This window comes from Mchenga conophoros, linkage group LG22, assembly GCF_057382185.1.
Source record: "Mchenga conophoros isolate Kocher_MC1m ecotype Shallow Benthic linkage group LG22, M_conophoros_male_GT1.1, whole genome shotgun sequence".
Classification (NCBI taxonomy): domain Eukaryota; kingdom Metazoa; phylum Chordata; class Actinopteri; order Cichliformes; family Cichlidae; genus Mchenga; species Mchenga conophoros.
Genome location: NC_140546.1, coordinates 33,243,750 through 33,271,126, shown reverse-complemented (window position 1 = coordinate 33,271,126; position 27,377 = coordinate 33,243,750). Strand labels below are relative to the sequence as shown.

The window sequence follows — 27,377 nt, the reverse complement described above, 5'->3', positions numbered from 1 at the left end:
GTTATTCACAATCAGAACATAAAACACATTTACACGTATAAATGGCTCTCATGCCTTCGAACACGTAACATACTGACGATTTGTCACATAGCGTCGGTATGTGTTGGGATGAGAACCTGTTGAAAAAAATCTGTGTATGATGTTGCTGAGAAATCAACTGAAACTGAACAGGGCCAGGCTGTACTTTGATGTAATACCACAAGATGGTGCAATGAGCCACTTCAAGTTCAACGATGATCCCGGCAAAGTGGCTTGAGGTAACGGGTGGAAACCTAAAAGAAGTATGAAATGTTAAATCCAGTATGCATCTCACTACATTGCTGGCAAAATGCTGCCCCGTAAGGGTGAAAGCTTAAATTTATGGACTGTTTAAAAAAAAAAAAAAAAAAAAAATCCCCAAAACAGTACCTTTTTTAAGCATTTGTTAGTCTTTCCCTCTCCAAGTGCGAAAAAACTGCCGGGTACTAATATATTTCAACATCTTTGCATTGACGTATTTTTTAAATTTATGTTATACACTTAATGAGATTAACTTAGACTAATTTGGTACAAACCTGGGGCCAGGCACAGTGGATACTGGGGATTATTTCACTCTGCTGCTGTCAAGGATGGAGCTCAGGATAGAAGACTGTCACATCTACTTTTCAACTTAGTCACAAAATAAATCACAGTGCATCCAACAGCTTCTTCTCTCACAGAGGAGGAAACAAGCTTTGAACTTCGGAGGCAAAAAAAATGAAGCTTGTTTAAATTTAAATATGTTAAATCCAGAAAATTATTTCTTAACTATGTCATATTCTGCTTTTCAGCCTTACTGCGAAAAGTGGCAGCAGCTTAGAATCCATGATGTCTCGGTATTGATGGCTCCACTTTTCTAGTGCTGGTGATGGCTAGTGTTAGGCTTGGTTCAATACCTTTTTCTTCTTCACAGCATGAATACAAGCAAGTAAAAGCGGCAGGGCTTCTTACTGAATAGAGTGCCCTTTTTAAACTGAATTGCATCAGAATTTTGACGTCTCAAAATGCTAAAAATGATATATATGTATATATACACACACATATATATATATGTGTGTGTGTGTGTGTGTGTGTGTGTGTGTGTGTGTGTGTGTATAAAACTTTAATAGTTTTCCTTAATTTGTGTCATGGAATGCATGGTTTCCATGGAATCCAAAACAACCAAGTCTGACTGTGAGCACAGAAGCCCCACCCACCTGCTCTTTAAACCTTTTGTTTGGAAGAGCAGCCAGTCACAAGAAAGTTGGCCTGGGAGAAAGTACTGTTACTAAAATGCTTTGTTTCGGACAGAGGTTGGGCTAAGGCCTAGTCCCAGGTCAATAAGGATTATTTTAAACTGTGTGATTCATGCTAAGCTACTGTAGTAGATCCAAGAATAAAATAAGGGCACTCAAAAATAGCTACATGACCAGTGGGATGCTTGTTTCATTTCTTTTACTTCCCAAATATCCATATTCCACTACTGCACTGGTTCTGTCAAAATGTCTTCCTGTCTAAATGGAGTTCTTTCTCCCCACTTTCACCAAGAACTCTATACTGTAAGGTAAAGGCCCTACAATATTAAAGGGTCTCAAGATGATTGTTATTTTGGACTGGAGGTATATACAGTGATAAATAAAATAAATAAAAGTGAACTGATCAAGTGAATGAATCAAAAGCTGTAAATAGTTACCATTTTGTATAAACGTATAATTATTACAGATGTACAGCGAGTGCAGCAAACAAGATGACACATACATGGTGCTTTGAAAATATTTTATTTCTTTTCCGTGTTGATACATAATTAGACATTTATATTTTCATAGAAATAGTATATTTATATATATATATATATATACCATGGGTGTGAACAATAGCAGAGTCATGCTAGCCCTCATGAACAGGTTTTATCCCATTAACATCAAAATAGTTCAACAGACATGGTGTACATAAAACACAGACTCACATTATTCTGCTGTAAATCCATGCTTCTTGGTTATTTGCTTTGACATAATGAACAATATATGCCATAAGTAAACGGCCCTATTCTTCTCTACACTATGTAGGGCCTTATTCAAGGTTCTCAGTATTCAGTCATCCAGTCTACAGTACAGGCAAACAAGTGGGAATTGGCTCTTTTTTAGCCATAGGCTTCGGGTTGAAGATGAACAGGAGTTGGATTTAAGGCCGGGGTTACTGAGAAGCTCACAGATATTCATCATGTCACAATGATTTAAATTACATAGTTATATCTGGGTTTATGACGTACAAAGGAGGGAGGCTGCGAGTGTGAATGAGCACTTAAAAGTCCTCTGCTGCAAGTATAGCTGCTTTCAGGACACCTATGGACACAAAAAGAACTGGTGAGTGGATCGGATGCTGTTTGGCCAATGTGATAAGTTGTCAGATTTTCTGTGGTGCAATTGTTTTTTTGTTTTTTTACAATTTCGCTAGAGCAGTTTCTGTCCATGATGACACATTCAAATCCAAATTGAGACTCTTGTCACGCTGCAAACAAAAGACACCCCTGTTAAGATTCAAACATGTCGCCGTGACTGAAATCGGAGGTTCGATTTAGCGAACCCTATCGGGTATAATGATCTTTCCTGCCCCTCTGCGTCTGTCACTCATGAGCCTATTCCCTCTGATTCTCTGACTCATCCTCCCCTCTGTGTGTGTGCCTCACTCGGTCTCTGTCTTTAGGTCTCTCTCCCAGTCTCGAGCTTCATATTTGCACATGCCTCATTGGACGTTCACCTTGAGCAGCTGTTCAGTGGCTTCCTGCAGCCTCAGATAGACAGAGACTGAGCTGTTTGGGACAGGCCTACCTTCTGCTGCTTCTCTCCCCATGTGTCAGTTTGGACTGCAGCCAGTTGGAGAATAGACGTGGTGGATGAGTGAGTGTGCTTCTATGTGTGCTTGGATTCGACCGCTATGAAAATGACCACTTCAGCTTCGGTATCTGCACAGTCACTAAGTATATTTGTACTTTTATCACACTCAGATTACATTTAGTGTTTACCCCTGTGCACCCTGATTAGGGGAAAGTTCCCACGTCACGTACGTGACATGAATATCAAACAGTCAGTACTTTCAAATAGCTTAATTCTTTATTTCTTCATGAGTCAAAACTAATATCAATTTGGATCTGTGCATTCAAAATAAAAGAAGGATTTCATCATATTTTTGGACATTTATGGTTTCATTTGCAGTAATAGCTGCTCGTAAATGGAATAAAAAAATGTCATTATGTCAAATTAATCTAATGTTAAAATCAAGTATTGTTAAAAGTTTCAGTTTTTTTCTCAATGATCACAAAGAGGAACGTATTACAAGTGAAATAAAAAAGCGATGTTAAAAAGAAGAGCAGATTTAGATTTGTTTAATTTGCATTATAATAGTTTTTGTCAGTTTTGCTATTTTGTCAAACAGTATAAAAGATGGGCGTAGCTTCCCAGGTCTGAAAAGTAAAGCCAATACGACATGCCTTAAATATTTGCTTTGTTTAATGGCCATCGGGGGGGGGACACCAAAAAAGACTCCTGGTCCCATCGAGCTTGACCTCTGGACATGTTCTCTGCTGTGCTTGTGGTTACTCATTTTGGGCCATAATGAACAAAAACAAGGTCATTTTTATAAATCTTGTTTCAGAGTATGTTCATTGGCTAATAACTTGTCAACAATAAGCTGGCCAATGAGCATGCAGTTTCACAGTCAGACCTGCTTCTTTCTCACCATAGCTGGTTTCAAAACACCAAGACTGCAATGAAAATGCTCAGTAGAAGAAGGGACTTTGCAAATCAATGCGTGACATTACAGTATGTCCACATTTTATACTCTATGTTTCCTTGGGGTCTAGTCTGTAGACAAGATGATGCTCTCATGTTTAAGCTCGCCTACAAACCTCACTGGTACTTAATTACTTCTACCAGAGCTGTAGCACTAGTTTTCGAGTAAAATTGGGGATATGTGCAGTGATCTGGGGCTGACTGCACCAGCTGGTTTTTACAAAGCCTGATCTTATCTCGGTGCACATACTGCCTTGCTTAGGAGAGGGTGAATCAAATGAAAAGCACATCAAGTGGGCACCAACTTAATTATTGATGACTTTAGAGAGGATTCACCTGCGTTAGCCTGGTTTGTTCAACATAGAAAGCAGTGTGCTGACTGGAATATGGCCCAACACTGTCTTGGGATCTTGAAAACAAGGTGACTGGACTTCTTCAGTTCTAAAACCAATCATTAGTTTAGCTTAACCCGTTGAACCCTAGTGCCCCTGATACCAGGGTCAGAGGGTTTCACAGGCTGTGCCACTAGGTCTGTCATTTAGATATAGACATGTATGACATCAGAATCTCAGCTAAACGCTCACAAAATCATTTTGATTACCACCAATCAGTTTAAACAAGAAACAATTAAAGAGCAGGTAAATAACTTCTGCGAAAGATGTTAACACAAAGCGCAGATTCCTCCGTTCACATGACGGCATGTACACGGACAAACAATGTTTTACTTCAGCAGAATCAATCTTTCCACAGAATGTCTTAGAGAAAATATTAGAATAATAGAGAGGTCTACAAGCATGGTCAGGTTACCACCAGCACAACAGGAATATCCTTCCTGTCCTCTTTTTTGCAGTTTTAGCAGACCTTTTAAAAAAGATGTCAAATGGGAAACAAGAGGGCTTTTTAAAAATACTTCCAGATTTGCTGACTGAAACCTTTCTCTGCTTTCCTCTTTGTCCACATGTGCAGACAGAGCAACAACAGCAAGTCTAACACAAGTTTCTAAAAGACCAGCTACACTGCTCTTTGAAAAAGCCTGACATTCACTTCCCTGGAGTCTATTTTGTTTGACATGCTTGTTCTTTAATTCTGCTGTGCTCTACAGTGCTGGTCATGGTGCCCTACTTCTGTCATCGCCTCAAGTATCATATGCTCCCCAAAATCACCAGTCTTCTCTTTGAATGTTTGCCTTTGTACCACTTAATTTCGTTTCTTTAATGTCAGACAGTTTGTCCCTATACTCTACTAAATTATTATTCATTCGAAGTAATTTCTTAAATCCCTCTGCTCTGTAGACACGCTTGTTTTACATCAATATAGTTTAAGAAACTGATATGTGAATGAATTTGTTGATTTTTTTTATCTTCATCCCACATTAAAGAGTAACCAATGTTTCAATGCTTTCTGTGATCAAAAGTGTAAAGCCTAATGCCTCAGTATCACAGGCATATAAATTAAACACCAAAGATCAGCAAAGACGAGATTTTATAGCTGCTGTTAAATTACTTTTGTGGATTTTTCCTTCTTTCATTTGGAACACCTTTCCAATGTGCATTCAATAAACCTTTCCTCTGTTGAGCTACACTTGTCTTCCCTGTACAACCATTTGATATTATTGTTAATTATTTTGAACCATTCTGCAAATTTAGATGACAACGGTTTCTCATTCAAGAGTGACCAGTTCACTGGATTCTAACCAGTGGCTGCTGAGTTTGGCTCCTGAAAAACAGCGAATGCTAGCATACAACATTTGCTATAGCTATCAAGCTAATGAAGCTAAAGTTAGCTCCAATTAAAACCTTGCCTTGAAGGCTATAGTATTACCAACTTAGTGACTTTGTCGCTATATTTAGTGAGTTTTCAGACCCCATTAGCGACATTTTTTCTAAAAAGCAACTAGCAACAAATCTGGCGACTTTTGCTGGCGTTATTAGGAAGACTAATGATGATTTTTTTGACGTGAAAGCACGTATCGATCTTACTCTCAACAAGCAGTGGGTGCTGCCGTGGGCACCGTGCCTTTGGCAGCAGGTAGTCCTCATACAGGAGTCACCCCCATCTGCTGTCAGAGCAGGACATGTTCACCCCTACACGTCCAAACTGCAAATGAATCACACATGAGCGAAGCCGCTGCTCTTGCCATGACTGTAATGCAGTCAGTTCTTCTTTAACTGTTACTTTTTGTGGATCACAAAACTACTTAAAAACACACACACAAAAGAAGTAACTCTGCCAGAGTCATTTTTGACTGGTCCCAAGCCTGGATAAAGGAGGAGGGTTGGATTTGGGACATTAAAAAAACAATAATTGCTAAAAGAAATTTAATTTGTAGTTCTAAATATATTCTAAATGTATTTAGGATGTTTTTTTTGTTTTTTTTTTTTACTAATTTTATGTCTCTTCCACGATGTTATTTCTCTCTCCTATGGCTCAGTTACAATTACATGAGCATGACCAATTATGCAATTAGGCGATGATGTCATTTAGCGACTTCTAGCAACTTTTAGGACCACCAGTAGCAATTTTCCTTACTGAGGAGTTGGCAACACTGGCTATATGCCTATACTGTTTTCATGCCTAAAGACTTGTGGTTTTCAGAGGACTGGTCTGGTATATACTAGAAGTTATATAGTATTAATAAAGAAATATTAAAGGCCTTACTATTACATTCAAACCATTCTCACATCAAAAGACAAAAAGGCTTTAAGGATAAAGACTAACCAATGTGCTTGGTACGTTTAGCGGCTGGTGCTGTTCACTCAAATCCAATAAAGAGTGCAGGCTAGCTAATTAGCAACTATGAAATGCTAGCATCCACAATGTCAGAAATGCTGCATAAACACAATGCTGGTTTAGAATAGGACTGTCTAGTTAGCTAGTTAACCAGACATGCTAACAGTTATTAGAGTAAATACATTTTTTTGTTTGTTTGTTTTAGAAAAGCCCCAAACTGTGTAAAAAGGGCTTCTTAAGCTATACTTAAATGTGCTTATCAGTGAAAAATTCCTCTATTTATCTTATTTTTCCCTTTCCTCAAGAGTTCTCCTTCACTGAATCTCTCATTTTCTTCCTCCCTTTAGTCTATTTTTTTTTCACTTGTTTACCAGGTAAAGTGTCCATCTCAGCCAGTCTGAGACAAAAAGGTGATAAATGGGCAGAAGAGCAAGCGAGGGATAGGCAGTGGGCCGGCGCCGAATGAATGAGAGAGAGCAGAGCTGATGCCAAGAGGGAGAAGGCAGCTAACGGGAGCCTGAAAGTGGATATAATGAGAATCAGGGGAGAGGAAAGAAGAGCGAGGACGAGACTGGTGAAGGGTAGAAACAAGGAAGGGTGATGTGATATATGAGGAAAAGAGTATTGTGACAGAGGGATTGAAAGTGAGGGTGAAGTCATAAATGGGGGAGAATGTAGGTGGATAAAGGTGGCTGGGGACAGAGGAAGAAAAAAGAAAGGCCGATAAAGTAGGGAGAGGGTGAAAAATGGATGGCAGGGCGAGGCCTTGTCAGAATTGATTTTGATGAGAACGCAAAGCCCTGCTCTCTCTCAGCACGCGGCAGTATTTAAATCGTATATGTGCGTATACGTGCTCCTTTTTAGCAGCCATCTCAACCAGCGAGGCATTCAGACATTCACTCATTATCTCTAATAAGGATGCAACTCTGCTGAGTTCAGCTTCGCAGCATTTTTCTGTCGACTTTTTGAGGGAACTCAACTAGAGAGCATCGGTGTAAAGGGGCTGCTGTCCAATATATTTGTGCAGATAATACAATATAATTCAACAGGAAACTTTAAAATAAAAAGAAGCCTTTATCTTTAGCCAGATGATGTGTTTCGCTCCTTCTTCTGTATCCCTTGGAATAGTAACACTATGAAAATGTACACTGGATTTCTCATTTATTAATATTGTATCCACATCTGCTTAAAAGCTTAGGTAGCAAATTATGATTTCCCTTGACTTCAAATATAATCTCCATTTGTTTTTGCTTTTGAGAATTAGCTTCTTCTTATTTTACATATATGTTTTTGTCTGCAAATCCCGAGAAAAGACTAAAACCAACAATCTGTTCGCTAATCTGCCCGCAGCGCTCACTTTTCATCCATCTGCTCCGACTGAAGACATAAACCTTTAGAACTGCCATAAACACATCTACTTTCTGTTTTTAAACATGGAACATCTGGGCAATTATGATTTTTTTTACCCACAAATGTTGCCTAATCAGGAATTAGCAGATTATATATTTTGGGGACTACTTTCAGCTGCTGTTAAGTACACACTGGTGGTAAATGGCCTGGTACTTATATAGCAGTGGTCCCCAACCCCTGGGCCACGGACTGGTAATAGTCTGTGAGGCGTTTCGTAATGGGCCACGAGAGTTGAGGCTCAGGTGTGAAATTGATTGTTTTCAGGGTTTTTATCAGTTTTTATCGATATTTTTTATCGTCTTTATCATTAATTCGGTTTCCCTGGGTCTTTTCCAGTGTGTTATGAATAGGGTTATTCATACCCTACGCAAAAAAGGTTGGCGACTGCTATTAAATAGCGCTCTTTTAACTCTGACATCGGTTGTAACCGCAAGCCTCATTCACCCAGTGACTCTTTTTTCTAGATCTTGTTAGACAAGTCTTAGACAAGTGCCTTCATCTAACATTCACGCACACGATGGATGCATATTGCCCAATGTTACTTCAACACACAGACACAGGAATAAACCACCAACCTTCTGATTGGTAGATGACCCGCTCTACCTCCTGAGCCACACCCTCCCCAAAGCTAATTATAAAAGGCTATGGTTAGACATACTTTGTAGCAGGACTAATTGATTGTTGATTTTGGTCTTTTTTTAATGATTTTTTTTTACATGTTAATTAACTCCTTCCTGCATAAAATACCCTGCTGGAATCTTGAGTCGAGGCGGTTGGATCCACCCACTTATACTAGTGTGATACGATCAATACTTTGATTCCGTCATCTAAGTTCAATATGGAGCCCAATAACTTTTTTGGGAAATAAAAAAAAATACTTTAAACACACACTATGAAAAGTGTCTTCCCTTTTTTGTGTTGACTGTCATGTCTATTTTATTCATATCCTATAGCCCATTTTAACAGCAGAAGTTGACCCACGGTGCTTTAGAGACAGGCACATTTACACTCCAGATCTCCAAAAAATTCATTTTGAAAATACATGAAAAGCTGAAGGTTGTGTTTCGTTGTGTTAACTAATTATTACGGAAAGTAAAAATTATGATGATTTAGTGTTTAAAATTTGCAAATTAACAATTCATCTCATAAATCCTGACACACTGCTCTGCCCTACATAAGCTGCCTTCATAGGTCAAGAGTAGCAGTATTAGTATTGGTAATACCTGTTATGTATTAATTGGTATCGGATCAATACAAAAACTTAATCCTTCCGTCGTTGGGCCACATAAAACTGATTAGTTTGGTTGTTACATTAGACATGAATATGAATTTGAACTGTTCAACTGTCAAGAGTATTAAAGATAATGACACATGTTTAAGTTGTATTTTTAGTTATTGTAACAACTGAAAAATACACTTAGTAGCACATAGATTATATCACTATCCAGGTTTTCAGTCATCGTCAGTCAATCAAAGTGGTAACAAATTGGCTGCAACTGTGCACATGCATGGTTTTTCACGTTGTCCTGATCTTTTATCCCCAAATTAACAAGCTGGACTTAAGAGTCCCTTTAAGCGAGAAGGAAAACTCCTAAATCTAACCTTAAAAACAAATAACTGTGCGTTTTTTAATACTTCCGACCCAACAATATAATCATTCCATAATCAGGACTGGGATTGTAAGGGCTAAAACAATCACGACAGGAGAAGCACCAAACAGCAATGTGCTTATCATTGAGACATTGACACAGAGAGACAGGGAGAGAGATGAGCTGCTACACAGAGGGCTGTTATAAAGACAGAAAGGAGGTGATGCAGATGGACAGACATAGAAAAAGAGAAAGTCTTTAGCTTGTTTTGTTGTGTGCCGACTGGTTCCTGGACCAGCTATTCGTGTGTGGCAGTCTGCACTTCTGCCATCTCTGACCGATGATACAAACCTGAAGCTGACATTCATGTTTAATGATCCACTCCTGGGATTGGATGCCACCGATGTGGAGTAACTGGAACATACGGGTTAAGCAGTTCTCGTCAAGAAGAGCTTGACCGACAGCCATTTAATATCTCGTGTCTGCATCAGCCGCGATCCATTTTTGGGTTGCTACAAAAGTGAAAGGAGTTTTATCATCTGGTGTTTCCTCTTTCACTGTTTTGCAGCTTTTCATTTTGCAAGTTCACATTTGTGCCTGTTGTAGCTGCAGAGCTCTCCATTGTGTCAAGAAGAGTTTCTGTAATGGATTATCTGTTCTTGAGTATATTTTCTGAGAATGGCTTTCCGTTGGTTTCAGGATCTGAAAGAAAAAGAGTCATTTTACTTAAACACCAAAAGGCTGAAGATTAGTCTGGATGATGTTTGTTTTGTGCCATTTTCAAAATGTACTTTCTTGTGTGGATAATTGCACTCAAAATTTGCTTTTTGCTCGCTTGCAATATGACCCAAGTCACCAATTAGTTAATGAGTTTATGGTCTTAATCACTAGTTTTGGATTTTGCTGAATAGAGCACGATCTTGTTTTTTTTAAATAACTGTCCCCATAACCACTAAAAAAGCAGGGTATGAGTTTAGAGTAAGCCTGTGTTTTTTACTGACAAGTCGCCAACTGATAAAAGTCCAGTATGGCCTTGTCTCTCAGTCAGACCACAGCAAAAGCGTGTCGATGGCTTCATAAAGCAGCCTTGCTTCTTAGTGATTGACAGTGATGGGAATAATAACAAGTAACGGTGTTACTAACGGCATTAATTTTATCAGTAACGAGTAATCTAACTAATTACTATTTCTATTGTTACAACGCTGTTACCGTTACTAACAAGAAAATGCGGTGCGGTCGCGTTACTATTTTCCAACAAACAGACGGCTGAAGCTGTGTTCAGCTTGCCGCATCTTAAGTAGCTGTCTACGTAAGTAATCTGGGCGCAACAGCTTTAAGCAGCTGCGCGCGCTCCCGCGGACGGTAATCACTTTTTGGCACAACACCTGGAGCTAAAGGGGCAAAACAATCACATGAGTGCTGCTGTTTCGCTGAGGAAGAATAAAGTAGTCGTGGTAAGCCAATTACATGACCACTTAAAGACAAAGCAACAACAAACAGTTTTTAAATTGTGCTGATAAACCAGAGTCATGATAAACAATATATACGCAGGGTTTTTTCCTCAATAATTTCGTCACATTTACTGTTTAAGTACAGTGCTAACAAGCACTCTCTGCTTATGAGCAAAAAAACAAGAAACAAAACAAAACAAAAAACAGCCCATTCGTGTTGGTGGAACGGGCATGGTTCCTGATTGGCACCATGTTGACCAATCAAAAGATGATATGGTAACATGACATTTGGTTGTTTAGGAAGAGGTGGAAGTTTTAGGAGTGAGAGAGAGAGAGAGAGAGAGAGATAGAAAGCAGAAAAAGAGATTTGTAACGTTTAGCGTTTTTGTAGTGTGTAGTTAATGTGTTGTCTTGTGTAGTTAGTGTGTAGTGTTGTGGATAGTTTTGCGTTGTGTGTCACAACAATGACGCGACTGCTGAATGAAAACAAGAGGCGTGATACACCTGCTGCTGTCAGGCCTGCAAGTATCAGGCTGTGATGTTCTCCTTTATAGGGGACAGAGAAAATGAGTTTTTTGGAGTGGCACAAATAATTTGTGTGGCATCTTATTTAATGCAGAACAGCTGATTGTTATGTAAATAGTTTGAAATGGTTATTTAAAGAAGGGGTAAAAGGTAAATAGCTGCAAATAACTTTGTTGTTTGCAAAACTTCTCCACATGATTTTTAAAATTGACAATTTATATTTGCATTTAAAGTTATGAAAGGGTGGAGTGCCCACTCCGGGTCGGGGATGAGTTTCTGCCCCAAGTGGAGGAGTTCAAGTATCTCGGGGTCTTGTTCGCGAGTGATGGGAGAAGGGAGCCGGAGATCGACAGACGGATCAGGGCTGCAGCTGCAGTAATGCAGAGGATGAGGATGGATGGATGGATGGAAGTTATGAAATATGATTCAATAAACATGTTTGTTGTTGTTACGATAGAACATATAACTTTTTCTACTCGGATTTTATGTTTTTTTTGTCTGATTTTAGAACAATTGTGTTAATACAGTATGTCAAAATGAAAACATGACTGTAAATTCAGACACGTGAGGTTGTGCTGAAAAGAATGATGCCAAGCAAGGCAAAGTAAATAGTTTTTAAAGGTGAAATGTGGAGGGAAAATCAAAAGTAGTTAAAAATGGCCAATTACACCCTGCACCCCAGAGGGTTACATTTTTTTCTAAAGTAACGCATTAGTTACTTTTCAAGTAATTGATTACTTTTAGAATCGTGCAACTCAGTTACTAACTCAGTTACTTTTTTGAAGAAGTAACTAGTAACTATAATTAATTACCTTTTCAAAGTAACTTGCCCAACATTGGTGATTGATGTCACTAGAGCCTGAAGGATATGGGATTTGCAAGACCGATAACAACACCAATATTTGGTGATTTTAAAAGCCCAATATTATTATATATTGGCTATTTTTTTCCTTTCAGACACATAAAACATAAACAACTTTTTAAAAAATTATAATGCGTTGTTCTATTTTTACTAATTTACGTCGTTCTTGACTCTGATCAGGTTAGTTGGTTGTTGTTTGTGGCTTTCCAAACAGCCGACAGGGAAGTTGCAGAGCTCCCTTTAGCGGACAAGCTATGCAACATCACTCATAAAATGATCAAAGGCTGTTTCTACTTTTCCGATTTTTTTTTAAAATGAACTTTTCTCTGATGCAAAAAGAATAAATTATTACATTTTTTACTGGACCTTCTCTTACCAAAGACCTGAAGACAAAGTGCTCTGCTATTGGAATTATTAGCTGAAAATGAGTTGCTGCACATCTGCCTTCATCTGATATGTTTTACCTTACCAAAGCAAGCAGCTGCAACAGATTCATATAACTAAAAAAAATGTAAGGTTACATTTTCCAGTATGTTTATAAACCACTCTATCTTATTCTTTGCTCATACTGAGGCTGATAGCTTGTGGCTAGCAAATTTTGAATAGCTTAGCTTTAGCTTTCACATTTTCTCTGTTTGCTCATTGAAAACGATCCATGTTCATCTGGGTAAAGGTGATTTTAAGTGTCTCTTTAGGTTTGTTGTTCCAAAGGTTTGTTTCAACTGATTGACCGTTCGCTAATATCAGCTTCCTGATAACTCAGTCAGGATCTACCTGCTGCAGTGACTACATCCATCTTTACATACCATCTACGCCCACAACCAAAATAAAACACAATGATACAATGACACATCAGCAAAGGGGATCAATAAATGGTCAGTCAAAGAGAAAACATTGATATCGTAACTTAATTAAGGTTGCTGCCTCAAAAAGACATAAATGCATCATAAAAACACAATAAGACGGGTATTTCTGAGGTATGTAATAATATATATAATAATATAATGTGTGTATGTGTTAGTCCCCATAGGGAAATAGTTCTTCTGCATTTAACCCATTCACCCAGTGAAGCAGTGGGCAGCCACCAATGCAGCGCCCGGGGAGCAGTGTGTAGGGACGGTACCTTGCTCAGGGGTACCTCGGGGTAGCCATTCAGTGGAGTTGAACCCCCGACCTTCCGATCATGGGGCCACCACTCTACCTACTGAGCTATCCCTGAGGTATGACGTACGATGGGATCGTTTGCAGATAATAGTAAAAAAAAATTCTAGTCTCTCACCTGTCCTGAGGTTTAAGGAGTTGGTTATTGCAGAAGGTGACGCAGGGCTGATCTTAGACATTGCTTCGCAGTAACCCCCCCTGCGGGTGCTCTGGGGTACTGCACTCTGAGGAGTTCTTGGCTTTGTCCTTGTTGTTGTTGGGCTCGTTATCCTTAATGATGTCATACTGACGACAAAACAGGGCGATCACACCTGAGAGACAAATGTACATCGTAATTTTCTGGTAAAATAATAGCAGTAACATTTATATGATTTTATACCTTACGTGTGTGTGTGTGTGTGTGTATGTATATATATATATATATATATATATATATATATATATATATTAGTGCTGTCAATAGATTAAAAAAAATAACTAACTAATCTCACAATTTTCTGTTATTAATTGCGATTAATCTCAATTACTTTATTAATAGCCTGGCTCCAATTACATTTTTTCATTCTTTATATTTTAAGATTGTAACAGACATTTATGCAACACAATGAAGTAAATGCAGAATAAACACAAAGAATGTATGCTGAAATTCAAAGAGAATTTTAATGGTTTTCATCAATCTTTAACACAGTGAAAACTTACATAAAACCTTTAAGTCCATCAACAGTGACTGAACCCAGGCCTACAGGTTAAAGTGAATATCATAACAATAAAGGGTGCACAAAACTCAGTATTTAAAACACAAAAAGACACGGCTGAAAACCCAGAATGTTGAACATTTTTCACTTCAAAGGAGCAATCTGGATTAGTCCTTCTTTGCACTCAGCCAGTTACTGAGGCAGACTATTCTGTTTACATTGTCTGATGACAAAGAAGCACGCTTCTTTTGAATGATGTGACCTGAGAGTGAGAATAATCTCTCACAAGGCACTGTGGTTGCAGGGGTTGACAGGTACTTGCGTGCAATAGGTGCCAGCCTGGCATGTGCTCCTTCTCTCTTTAACCACCACTGTAGTGGACACTCTCCTATGTCAATTTTGGGCTCTGCTTTGTACAGATTCAGACAGCAGTCTATAGCATCTTCCTCTTCCTCTGTATCTGAATCAGGAGAACCCAGCAAGCAGATGGACATCTTGCTCTTCTTTGGTGAGGGTTCCTCTGTTGTCTGAGCAGATGGTTGGTGTGCATCCGTCTCTGACATCAGAAGGTCATGTACTGATGCCCACACCTCTCTTCTTTCATCTTTGGAAAGGCATTTAAGGTCTTTAAACCTGGGATCAAGGGCAGTAGCGATCTTCAGCCATGTGAGATTGCTGCTGTCCCTCCGCTGAGCTAGGTCTGTGGTAAAAATCTTCTTAAACCTCAAAACGTAGACTGGGTCATCATCTGAGGGCTCCATAATCCTGAACAAATGACACAAGGCTGGCAACACCATGGAACAAGAGACATACCGCTCTCCTCCCAGCAGTTCGGTAACATATCTGCAATAGAAAGATCAAGTCTGTATTTTTCTATTAATCACACAGAGACAAACATAAATACCACATATGAAAATACACAGAGAGGTGGAGGTGGAGAACATACTTGAAAACAAAGCTAGAATGCAAAGATAGACACACAATCATGAGAAACAAAATGATTTACCTGCAAGGTTCCAGTAGTTCCTCCAGCTTTTGCAGTCTGTCAAGCTCCTGGTCAGTCAACATAGTCACCTTGCTGTTTTGTTGAGTCAGGATGGTGGTCAGCCCAAATTTGTTTCTCTGGATCCGCTTGATCATCTCTAGGGTGGAGTTCCATCTTGTTGGAACGTCCTGAACAAGCGGTTCTGTTTGATGTCCATGTGCAGCTTGCTGTGCCTTTAATTCCTGAGCGTTTGCTGGACTATGCTTAAAATGTCCAACAATCTTGCGACATTTGGCCAGAGCCCTTTCAAATGCGCTGTCATTAAGAGAAACTGTGACCGTTCTTTGCAGAATGTGGGCCATGCAGGGCATGTGTTCAAATGGAAGTAGTCTGGCGGCTGCAACCATGTTACGAGCACTGTCGGTGCCAAGCGTGGTTACCTTGTCCTTGATTTTCCATTCGTTTGCAACATTCAGAAAATGGTCAGCACACGCCTCAGCATAGTGTCTCTCTTCAGTTTTACTCACTGTTAGTGCAAACGATTGCATAGTCCAGTCGTTATCAATAAAATGCGCCATGACCCCCAAGTAATTATCGTTGTTCACCGAAGTCCAGTGGTCTCCGGTGAGAGCGACATTCCTTACTTGCACAAGCTTGCTGGACTGCTGAGCCCTCTGGTCCCCATACAAAGTGTGCAGTCTCGACACAATGGTTCCTCTCGAGGGCAGATTGTAACACACATCTCCTGATGCAGCACGAATGACTTCTCTCAGTCCATCATCTTCTACTATGCTAACTGGTCGGCAGTTTTTAGCTATCCAAACAACCAAGGAATTGGTTACCTTTTCTCTCACATTTTTTGTTATTCGTCCACAAGCACCATACTCCTGAAGCGTAGACTGGCGAGGTCCCGTAGAGGTGGATTCAGTTGGGTGTTTTGCTCTCAGGTGATACGCCAGTGATGAACTGCTTCTGTGGTACTTGAATTCAGCTTTGCAAATTGTGCATATTACTCTCGTTTTGTCCAACAAGCCATCAGGCAACTTCTTAAAGAGAAACTTTCCACCCAAAAGTCCGCCCTCGTCCATGCTTGCGTGTGTTAGCTAGTGTTAGCTAGATAGTAGCATGGTGTCACTTCTTCTTCTAATCATTTCTGTCAGGCCAAACGCCAGCATAGCACACTGTTGCCCCCTCCTCCAGAGGTGCTCATGAATTTAAAGGTCTTAGATTACAGGAAATTAATAAAAAAACAAAATCAGCGTTAAATTTTTTTAATGCATTAAACATTTCGCGTTGATCTTAACAATTAACGCGATAATTTTGACAGCACTAATATATATATATATTTAGTATCTATACATAACCAAATCTAATTTTTCATACACTTAACAAAGTTTATGAACGTAGTTAAATATAACCCAAATTTGGAGGGAGAAAAACCCAAAACATTAGCAACAAGAGAAAGCAAAACTGGATCTGGATGAAAGGAGGAGATGCTGTGGGACTGAGGGAGATCACTTTACACATTTTGTTTGCCAAAAATTATTGAGTGGCAGTGCGATCTCATAATTCAAATCATATTTTTGTAATAAAAAAAAACCCCACTGCTGCTTTATATGGATGCCACAAAGTCTTAGGCAGGTGGGTGCATGTAAAATCATAACTCCATGAAGTTCTCTGCCTTTTCCATAAGAGGTTTAAAATGCACTGCAATGAAATGTTCTGCATACTTAGGGGAGCGTCCCATGGGTCTGCTATACTTTAGTGGCAGAAGACGCTAATAACAGCACTAGGAAGCTGTAGGCTACGGCGCCTCTCGTGCTTACCACATTCAGAGAGGCATGAACACCAGGCAATCATTTCTAAATGTGAATCTGGATGTTAACCAGAAAGGTGCAAAGAGCAGAAAAAAATACATTACTCTGTGTGTTGCCTGATTTCTTGTCCAAGAACATCCTCCTTCCAATCAATCCAGCATGGTATTATTTCATGCTTTTCCACACTTGCTTCTCGCCATAATAGATGAAATTAATCTGAAAGAGCTACAGCTTTTTATTTTTATTTTTTAAATGAGCACATTCCCTTGTATTACTCTTGACTCCTGTTTCTGCTGTAGATACATTAAGAGCCTTATTCTTGTTATATGGCAAACACAGCTCCACTGGCTAATGCTGAGAAAAACTTCAGTGCTACAATTCATATTGGGTCATTTAATATTATCCCTGATGATAAAGACTGCGAAAGGGTGTCAGACGTCAGCCCAGCAAAGACTCCAATCTGGCCCACTGGACAGCTTTAGAAAATGTGACGGAGAGTGTAAATGTTGGACTTTTAAAATGTATTTTAATACGTTTAGTGCTTTTCCTACTGATAAAGACCATTCATACTACACCAAAGTAATTAAGTAACAGATAAATAGTTATAAGACAGAAAAAGTCTTGTTTTAGTCACTCAGTTAGACATTGATCACCTCTTGTAAAACAGTTTGTTAGAAACTTTGCTGACAAGCTGATAAAATAGCCCGATTTAAACCAAAACGTGAAAACATGAAAATATTTTTCTTTCAGCAGCTGCAAGATATGATACATGCTACTGATGTGTCAATAAAGCCATTCAAATGGGGCTGAGAGAAACAGAGACACAGGCAGCGTGAAATGAGCAGATGGTGATATGAAAGTGATGTTGAGATAGCCACATGGAGCTTGCCTTCAAGTCAGGGAGATTAAAAACATGGCAGAGGAGTTACAGATGCGACGGCAGATAGCGAACAAGCGCGGAGAAAAGGAGAAAGGGAATAATTCATGAAGGTGGGGGAGCACGTGGAGGGTGCAATCCAGGCCTGAATGGGCTCCAGCCTCAGTGGTTCTGCTTATGTCAGCCTCCGCTCATCTGATCACTGCAATACCAAAGAGTGAGATGGGATATCTTGCTGTGATATCCCCCAAGCATTCCCCACACGCCCAATTAAAAAGTGAAAAACATAATTCGCCTCCTTCACTTTCAGTTTTTTTTCCACTATGCCCTCGTTTTTTCTTTTTTTCCTCTTTTCTCAAAACTCGATTGACTCAGTTTTTCTCTCTTTTCTATCTCCCAACTGTCTTTGAATCCACGTCTCATGTCCTCTCACGGCTAATAGGCAGTGGAGATCCAGGTCTCCTGCAGAGTACTGTGTGTACTGTATATACCTTATACAGTATTTGGGCCATATTTGTATATCATTGCACTTGGTGAAGTGGGTTAGGAAGCGATATTTATAGCTGCATGTGTGAAACAGTGTTGAGACGCATCATACAACTAATAACTAGAAGAAGAAGTAACAATTCTTGTATGTGGATGTGTAATTTAGTCTACTTTTTCCACAGCAAAGCACTTAACCTTGAGTGAAAAAGTGAACTGTGATATAAAATTCATTTCAATGTAAAGTCCGCTGTTATTGAGCAACAGCTCGCTATAAAGAATGAGTCAGAGTTTCTGCAGCTGGTAGGAAGTACAACTGACTATGGTCGTATATGTCAGCGGTCCACAACCTTTTTTGGTCCATGGACCAGTTTGATGTCAGATATATTTTCACGGACCGGTGTTGCGGATAAATACAACTAAATAAAATGATATGACCGAGACAAAAACTGTGGTATTTTGTAAATATAATAATAAACACAAATTCACTGTGTAATTGTGTAACTTTATTAGCAGCGTCCTCCTGAAATGCACCAACAATATTGAGAGTAACATCCTCCTCTCTGCCCCTTAATGCGCTCTGGTTGCTATGGTAACGCGTAAATATTTCTTTCAATATAAGACGCACAATTACAACACAGGAAAAGAACCAGGGAAACAGAGTTAACGATGAAAAACCCTGAAAACCATAAATTTCACACTCGAGCCTCAACTCTCACAGACCAGTACGGTCTGTGGCCCAGAGGTTGGGGACCGCTGGTTTATGGGACTGTGTGGGTAATCCCCAGAGGATGAATCTTTGCCCCTTTAACAGACAGATACATTACACTAGTTTATGTAACTCTGCTCAATAGTGATAACAGGATGAGTTTTATTTATATATTTATTTTTTGGTTCTGACACTGAGTGGAGAGTTGCACACAGATTACAGATTGTTTGCAGAAGACAGATATTCAAATCCATTCAATTCATACAGTGCTGAATGGCAACAGCTGTCACCTCAAAGCACTTTTTTAATGTAAGATAAAGATCCTACAAATATTAAAGAGGAAACCCCCAACAATCAGATGATCCCCATATGAGAAAGCACTCTGTGACAGTGAGAAGGAAAAACTCCCTTTTAACAGGAAGAAACCCCAGTAGTGACCAGTGGGGTGAGGGGGAAAATGCACACATGCAAGAGAGCCAGAGATGAAAATGAATTAAAATGAGTGATAAAAACACCAGGAAAGTAAAAAAGAGTGAATAAGAAATACTCAATGCATCATGGGAATGCCTAGCAGACTAAGCCTGCAGGGATCATAAGTAAGCTTGCAGTCTGAGAGTAAAGAGAAGAAAGATGTCAGCTGTGTAATTTCCTGTTGAGGTTATGATCTGAGTTGCTCTACCTAACTACAACCGGCTATTCCAGAGTTTCCAGAGTCAAACTAGCAACACATTGATGTTTTTAGTCATTATTATTATTTCCCTTATCTTTCCAATGGCTCACCGCAGCAGACTGATCCAGATGTTTGATTTGACAGGGCTTTATGGAGGATATCCTTCCTGACGCAACCCTCGTACTCATGGTTCCAAGATGAACCTTTCTTAAGGTTTAGTTGACAAACAGAATTTTCCTTCTCACATGATGATTTCAACTGATTTCAAGCAAACTGTCTCACCGTCACAATGTCAAAGATCTTTTGACATGTAATCTAGCAGAACCATCAGTGCTTTACATTTAGCATTTAGCATAGAAGCAAGGTCAAAACAAAATGGAGAAAATGGTAAATATGGTAGAATCCTAATGTTAGCATTTAGCTTGAAGCAGCATTAAGGTTAGCATCATCACAGAGCTGCTAGCAGGGCTGTAAGTTTAGTCTTGTTACTGGACAATGTTTTACAGACGGGTGGTTATAGATTGCTAGAAATCAATCCCTGACTCCTACAGTCCTCGTGCCAACGTATCCAGTAATAAATCCTGACACACACCATTGTATCCACTGGAATACAGTGACTGGTTGGGGAGACCGGTCTCTCCACAGTAGTGATGTGTCGGTTGCAAACGAAACGGCTCTTAGAGCCGACTCTTTGAAGAGAACGACGTGAGCCGACTCCTTATTGGCTCCTTTCTCTCACCCTCTCTCTCGCACTTTCGCACTCTCTTCACTCTGCACGCGAGCCTTGTGCTTTGCTTTCAAAACACGTAAAAACTCCAAAACACGTAAAAGCTTTTGTTACCTAGTGGCTACACAAGCCAGGAAGTACCAACGACCGGATTTGGTGTGTGGTAGTAACAGGTAAATGAACATTTTTTTGAATTATTTGAATATATATATGAGTGCTTGTGTATAAATACACAAACAATACACATATGCTTTCAATTGTGTAATTTAAGTGATCTAGGTAGCTCTGTTTTGGAAGTTCAGTTAACGCTAGAAATGTGTTTTGGAGTTTGTACGTGCTTTGTCTCAAGGGGCCACCGCATATATTTATATATAAACATATATACACTCAACAAAAATATAAACGCAACACCTTTGTTACTGCTCCCATTCCCCATGGGATGGACGTAGAGACCTAAAATTCATTCCAGATACACAATATAACCATCCCTCCCAAACAGTGGTCACAAATCAGTCCAAATGTGTGGTAGTGGGCACATCTGCTATATTGAGATAATCCATCCCACCTCACAGGTGTGCCACATCAGGATGCTGATCTGACATCATGAGTAGTGCACAGGTGTACCTCAGACTGCCCACAACAAAAGGCCACCCTGGAATGTGCAGTTTTGACTCACAGCAAAATGCCACAGATGCCACAAGCAATGAGGGAGCGTGCAATTGGCATGCTGACAGCAGGAATGTCAACCAGATCTGTCGCCCGTGCATTGAATGTTCATTTCTCAACCACAAGCCGTCACCACAGGCGTTTCAGAGAATATGGCAGCACATCCAACCGGCCTCACAACCGCAGACCTCGTGTAACCACACCAGCCCAGGACCTCCACATCCAGCAGGTTCACCTCCAAGATCGTCTGAGACCAGCCACCCAGACAGCTGCTGGAACAATTGGTTTGCACAACCAAACAATTTCTGCACAAACTGTCAGAAACCGTCTCAGGGACGCTCAACTGCATGCCCGTCGTCCTCATCGGGGTCTTGACCTGACTCCAGCTCGTCGCCGTAACAGACTTGTGTGGGCAAATGCTCACATTCGATGGTGTCTGGCACGTTGGAGAGGTGTGCGCTTCACGGATGAATCATGGTTCACATTGTTCAGGGCAGATGGCAGCTGAGAATGTCCCAGTTCTTGCATGGCCAGCATACTCACCGGACATGTCACCCATTGAGCATGTTCGGGATGTGCTTGACCGGCGTATACGACAGCGTGTACCAGTTCCCACGAATATCCAACAACCTCGCACAGCCATTGAAGTGGAGTGGACCAACATTCCACAGGCCACAATTGACAATCTGATAGACTCCATGCGACGATGTGTTGTACTGCATGAGGCAAATGGTGGTCACACCAGATACTGACCGGTTCTGGGTCCCCAGACCCCCAATAGCGCAAAAAACTGCACATTCCAGGGTGGCCTTTTGTTGTGGGCAGTCTGAGGTACACCTGTGCACTACTCATGATGTCAGATCAGCATCCTGATGTGGCACACCTGTGAGGTGGGATGGATTATCTCAATATAGCAGATGTGCCCACTACCACACATTTGGACTGATTTGTGACCACTGTTTGGGAGGGATAGTTATATTGTGTATCTGGAATGAATTTTAGGTCTCTACGTCCATCCCATGGGGAATGGGAGCAGTAACAAAGGTGTTGCGTTTATATTTTTGTTGAGTGTAAATAAAACCACATTTTTTGCATTAGTAATTCCTTTTGTGTATAATTTTATATTGTCGTTAATAATAAATTAATTAAAACAACAAAACAACCTGAAGAGCAGGTTGGGAGCCAAAAGAGTCGGCTCTTTTTAGTGAGCAGAGCCGAAAGAGCCGATTCTCTAAAAAGAGCCGGAAATCCCATCACTACTCCCCAGTGGTTGCAGCAGATGGCCCCGCCCCTCCCTGAGCCTGGTTTTGCCGGATGTTTCTTCCTGCTAAAAGGAAGTTTTTCTTTCCCACTATCGCCAATGTGCTTGCTCATAGGGGGTCATATGCTTGTTGGGTTTTTCTCTGTATCTATTATCGTAGGGTCTACTGTACAATATAAAGCACCTTGAGGTGGCTGTTGTTGTGATTTGGCGCTGTATAAATAAAATTGAATTGAATTGAATGTGTGTGAATTTGTGTTTAAATGATTGAGACTTGTAATAAGAAACACTTACTGAATAGAAAGGTACCATAAATAAGTACCGTCCATCTTACGTGCATTATCCATGTCATGGGAATATTAAGGAAGCAGTCAGGTTTGATAATAACAGGAGACTTGCTATGTACCAGCACCATTTATAACATAATAAAGGAAGTATGTATGTTGCTTTACATAAACACATCTTCGATACGCATTTTCCTATAAGAGCTGCTTGTATGCTGATAAGCCTTTAGCTTATTTTTTGCAGTTGTTTCCTGTTGATGAGTTTATCAAACTGAGACTTGGATTTGATGCGTTGGCGCCCAAATTCACACTAGCTATCTTTACATCATCTCGAAGGCCCTGCAGGCGTCTGGCACTCATTACAGAGGGATGATACCGCAGCCACTGTTTCTCTTAACAGGAACATTTGCCCAAAGACAGTGGATTCCTACGAGGTCCGTGGTGACAAATGTGCATCACTGAACAGAAATATTACCTGCCCACATGACGAGCACCACTACGATGATGATGAGTTCTCCCGCCCTCAGCTGGGCAGCATCGCCGACCTCCTCCATCGTCACCTCGTCTGGAGAGAGAACACAGAAACGTGAGCACAGTCAACAGAGCGTCGGTGAGGATGCTGCGATTCATCGTCCCACATACTCTGAAAATCTGCAGGGAAAGATAAAAGAATCAAGCAGGGTGACAAGAGAGCAGAGAGGCTGACTGGTGTAAATTCCCCACTCTGGTCAGTGTAATTAAAGCTAAGTGAGAGCAGAGGTCCGCAGAGACAGAGTAAGCAGGATCCCTACCCCATCACTCACTGTGTTCCTCTTGCTGACAGCACTCTGGCAGCCGCAGCTTAAAACCAATCAGTGGGTTAAAGGTTTGAACACAGTTTGGACTACAACCGCTTCCTCCCTGCTGCCAACACAAGGCCTTATGCTACCTCCCATATACCCTTAGTCAAGCAGCCTTCCTTCCTCCACCTTCTTCCCCAGCCTGCTTCCCCTGGGTCAGTCTGTTATCTAAAGGGTAAAAAACATGAAAAAAAACTGAATAAAGACATCACTGTCAATACTTTGTCTGGGCTTGCATCCTAAGTTGATGTGCATATCCCCAAAGGAAGTGCTGACCACACACTGGTTGAAGGGGGCTGATCTTAAAGGTGTACAGTACTCTTTATGGAGCTGACAGCAAAGAAAACCTCGGTGCAATAAAACCAAATGGACCAGCCGTTGCTGACAATACAAGACACTGATATGTTTGATTTCTATTACACTTTGAAGTGATAAAACGTGACAGAACCAGCAATTCATCAAACAGGCTACCATCTGAACGTGTTTAAGGACGAGCATCACTTTTATTGCAATTTAGTTATTTACTGGGAAGTCTTCGATTTGCTCACAGCTGTCCGCTATTTTTTTTTTAAATTTCAAACTATGACAGGTAAGTGCAGCTGTGGCCTCTAAGGAAGGGGTGCGTTTCATCCCCACTTGTGGTCTCTTCAGGTCACCGTTTTGCCGTTTGGAGTCGGGGATGATGATTTTGACACTTCTGTGTTCTGGCTTGCTCAAAACTCTGCTGTTTCCATGGTGATCCCTCTAAGCTCAAACTAAGTCCCTAGGGTTGCGCAGAGGAAAGGTTATACTCTAATAAGTTGCTAGGAGCAGATTATATGTTTATGTTGCGAGGGCAGACCCAAAGCTACGAGGAGAGGTGTGGAGATATCAGCCAACAGACGAGCTGAACACTCGGCAGCCTTGAGGTTGCTCCCTTGGCAAGTGTTGGTAACATTAGCATCAGCCATCGAGCCCCTTGAGACATGAAGAGTCAGGCGTAAGCTCTCTACTTCAGATTAATGGCTACAGGAAATACCTGCTAATTAATGGTATGTAGCATACAAATGAATACAGCTTCACTCAGCACAACTAGAACTTTGACTTCTTAGAAAGGCTGTTAGTACAGTTAAGTACACAAAAAGTATTATCAAAGTACTCAAAATATGACATTATTTAAGAATTTTGCAATATGCTGAGTATTGCAATTTATCATGTTTTTCAGCTGCAAATTATGTAAATGAAGTCAAACTTTTTCAGTTTCTGTTTTATCCAATAAGATAAAGTTATTTCATTTCAGTTTTTTCTTCTACTAAAACCTGCCAAATGCTGTTATAAGTCAGTCAGATATCAGTCTGTGACTGAGTGGGAACATTTTTTAATTTTGATCCACTGCTGAATTTGTAAGTTTGCTCAATTACAAAAAAACAGTCTCTACATTTTTATAAAAGTTTAAATCTAATGGAGAGAGACAGAATATCAACCAATAATCTGTGAAAACCCCCCCACTTCACATAAATGTTATGGATTGATTTTAACATCAATGAGTGAAGTCAGTCCCTACAACCTCGTTCGGATTCTGTGTTGGATGGTTTTGCAGGTGAGCAGATTTAATTCAAGTTTGCTCGGCTAACATTATCTCAGAATGCTGGTGAATGAGATGAGCCTTCTTGTTCATAGTGTTCCCAGAATATTTGAATTACCTAATAAAATACTGATATTTAGTTTTCTGTAGTGATACAATATCACCAAACAAACTATCGCCATACTGTGCTGTATCAATATCTCCCCCTACCCCTAATAGAAAGCCACATTATTTTTTAGATGGTTAAAAGAAGTTGCATATTTTTCCAAAAGGCAGGAATGCTCCTCGCAGCCTGAGTTAGCTTGGCCACGCCCATGAAAATGCAGTTCTTAGGCCCTAAACAAATGAGCTATGAAAACCCAAACTGGTTTTTATACCAGTATGTAAACATGTTTGTTTCTGCAGGTTATTTTAATAAGAGAGCCTTTAGCTATCAATCTGTTTTGGGAGCTAGCCTCAACTGAGCATTCAAGGAAATGCAGTTTGTGGAATTTCTGCATTAGCTTAATGCCGTTGTATGTAGGATCAAAATATTCAAAGAAAATACAGAATGTAGCGTTCATGTGAAACTACATATTCTGGCTGCATTAAGAGAAAAAAAATATTATTGATCATTTTGTCAAGTCAAAACTTCAAAATTCTATTTTGAGGCAAAAGTCCAAACCTGCTGCAGTTTAAATGGGAAGGCACTGGTTTTAGTGGGAAGCTTCCAGACTGCATGAATGAGTGCAGCTGTGTTACAGAGCAATCTGCTGCTGCAGAGCAACATGGTGCTCAGCACAATTTCAGAGATAAATTAAATGTAAAAACAGTTCTGACAGTAATCAGACTGCTGAAAAAGATTTATTTACTAAACCTTTGGCTTTTTCAGCAGCCTATAAAATGTAATAAACAACATAAAAAGAACACATTACAATTACATTTTAGGTTCTACCTTACAATATAAAGAACCTTGAGGTGGTGGTTGTTGTGATTCGACGCTGTATAAATAACACTGAAATGAACTGAAATTGAAAAGTTAAATTGAATTAAAAGATTTTGCTACATAAAAAATGTCAGTGCATTCAAAACTTCCACGAGAGAAGAAGAAGAACAGAGAGAAACCCAAGCAGGCTTCCTGTTGTGTTGCTTTGCACCTACAGATACTAAATCCTGTCAGGCTGATTAATACCCGCTTAGAAGGGGAGCAGAGCAGTAATGGCTGGGAGATTTAATCAGGGCAGCTAATGAACGCTTCCACCAACACACACACATGCAGGACACTATAGGCAGACAAGAAACTTCCATCAAAGTCAAAGCCCCTAAACATCAAGACAAACTTTCGTGCTACACATCGCCACACATGACCTCACGTACACTGAAACATAACAAAAATGTTCATCGCCATTAAGATTTGTAACCTCGATTTTTTAACAAGGCTGAAGACATTAGCCGTAGCCATTCTGAGAAATCCCTAAATTTAGTCCATAATCTTTGTCACTATGACCAACAATTAAAACTCTATTCAAAACAGTAATTGTCCAAAGAGGGTTTACCAACCTTAACCTTTTGATTATCAGATTGTTTTGCCAAGCTTTGAGTGTCTCTTTATGCTAAAACGGCGTGAAATCAGTTAGATTATGAAAATTTTAGTTTAGATCTTTTTTCTTTTCTTTTAATTATGTACTTATTTAAGCTAAGTGCCAGACTTTAGTAATAAAACGAGGCCCAACACAGTGCAAAAAAATGCAGTTCCTTGGATGGCCACTTGTGGCAGACTCTAAAAGCAAGCCAATTTCTCTTGAACTTAAAAACCAAAATAAGCATTTTATCAGCCAAGTATAAAACATTGTTTCAGTTTCTTTGGGTAATTTTCTCTTCAAGGCAACGGCACAGGGTATAAAACTTTATTAGGCTTAAGGCTCAAATTTATGCATTAGTAGGGCCACGCGTGCTTTGAGTGACAGGTCAGCTAATTCAAGAGAATTCAAAGTATTTTTAATATGACTAATAACATGTCTTGGTTAACTTTACTAACAGATCATCCAAGACGTCTGTGGACCACTTTTAGTGACTGAAATTTTTGCATTTTTTCTCTATTTTTATGTATTCATATGTTAACAATAGAGCTGGGCGATAGAACGATAACGATATGTATCGCGATATAACTTTTTCTCGATAGAAAAATTTAACTATTGCGATAGACCTCGCCGCTCTTGTCCTCTTAAAGAAAAGAAAAAAAGAACAGCCAATCCAAATTAAGTAGCGCAGAGCCAAACCAATCACAGCCGCAGCGTCACGTCACATG

The 27,377-nt window shown here is 39.9% G+C and overlaps 2 protein-coding genes across 2 annotated transcripts in view; both read right to left on the bottom strand.

The window, feature by feature from the left end:
• Positions 1-1,758: 1,758 nt before the first annotated feature.
• The window catches only part of fndc5b (fibronectin type III domain containing 5b), a 40,338-nt gene continuing 14,719 nt past the window's right edge, over positions 1,759-27,377 (bottom strand). Inside the window, exons 4-7 of the mRNA XM_085261836.1 lie at positions 23,163-23,252; positions 13,632-13,824; positions 9,866-10,216; positions 1,759-2,339 (exon numbers count right to left, since the gene is read on the bottom strand). Coding sequence (XP_085117962.1) covers positions 13,685-13,824; positions 23,163-23,252 — 230 coding nt within the window. The 3' untranslated portion in view covers positions 1,759-2,339; positions 9,866-10,216; positions 13,632-13,684. The remainder of the gene's footprint in view (positions 2,340-9,865; positions 10,217-13,631; positions 13,825-23,162; positions 23,253-27,377) is intronic.
• On the bottom strand, positions 14,360-16,448 carry LOC146549762 (E3 SUMO-protein ligase ZBED1-like). Its single transcript, XM_085261837.1, has 2 exons — positions 15,215-16,448; positions 14,360-15,051 (listed from the first exon to the last, which is right to left on the bottom strand). Exons 1-2 carry the CDS (start codon positions 16,279-16,281, stop codon positions 14,376-14,378), a joined length of 1,743 nt encoding a protein of 580 aa, XP_085117963.1. The 5' UTR covers positions 16,282-16,448; the 3' UTR covers positions 14,360-14,375.

Bases quoted from the DNA above. Each gene is read 5' to 3' on its own strand.
- LOC146549762 (XM_085261837.1), bottom strand. From the start codon at position 16,281: ATGGACGAGGGCGGACTTTTGGGTGGAAAGTTTCTCTTTAAGAAGTTG. The intron at 15,052-15,214 runs GTAAATCATTTT...TTTCTATTGCAG, and splicing joins GAACTACTGGAACCTTGCAG to ATATGTTACCGAACTGCTGG.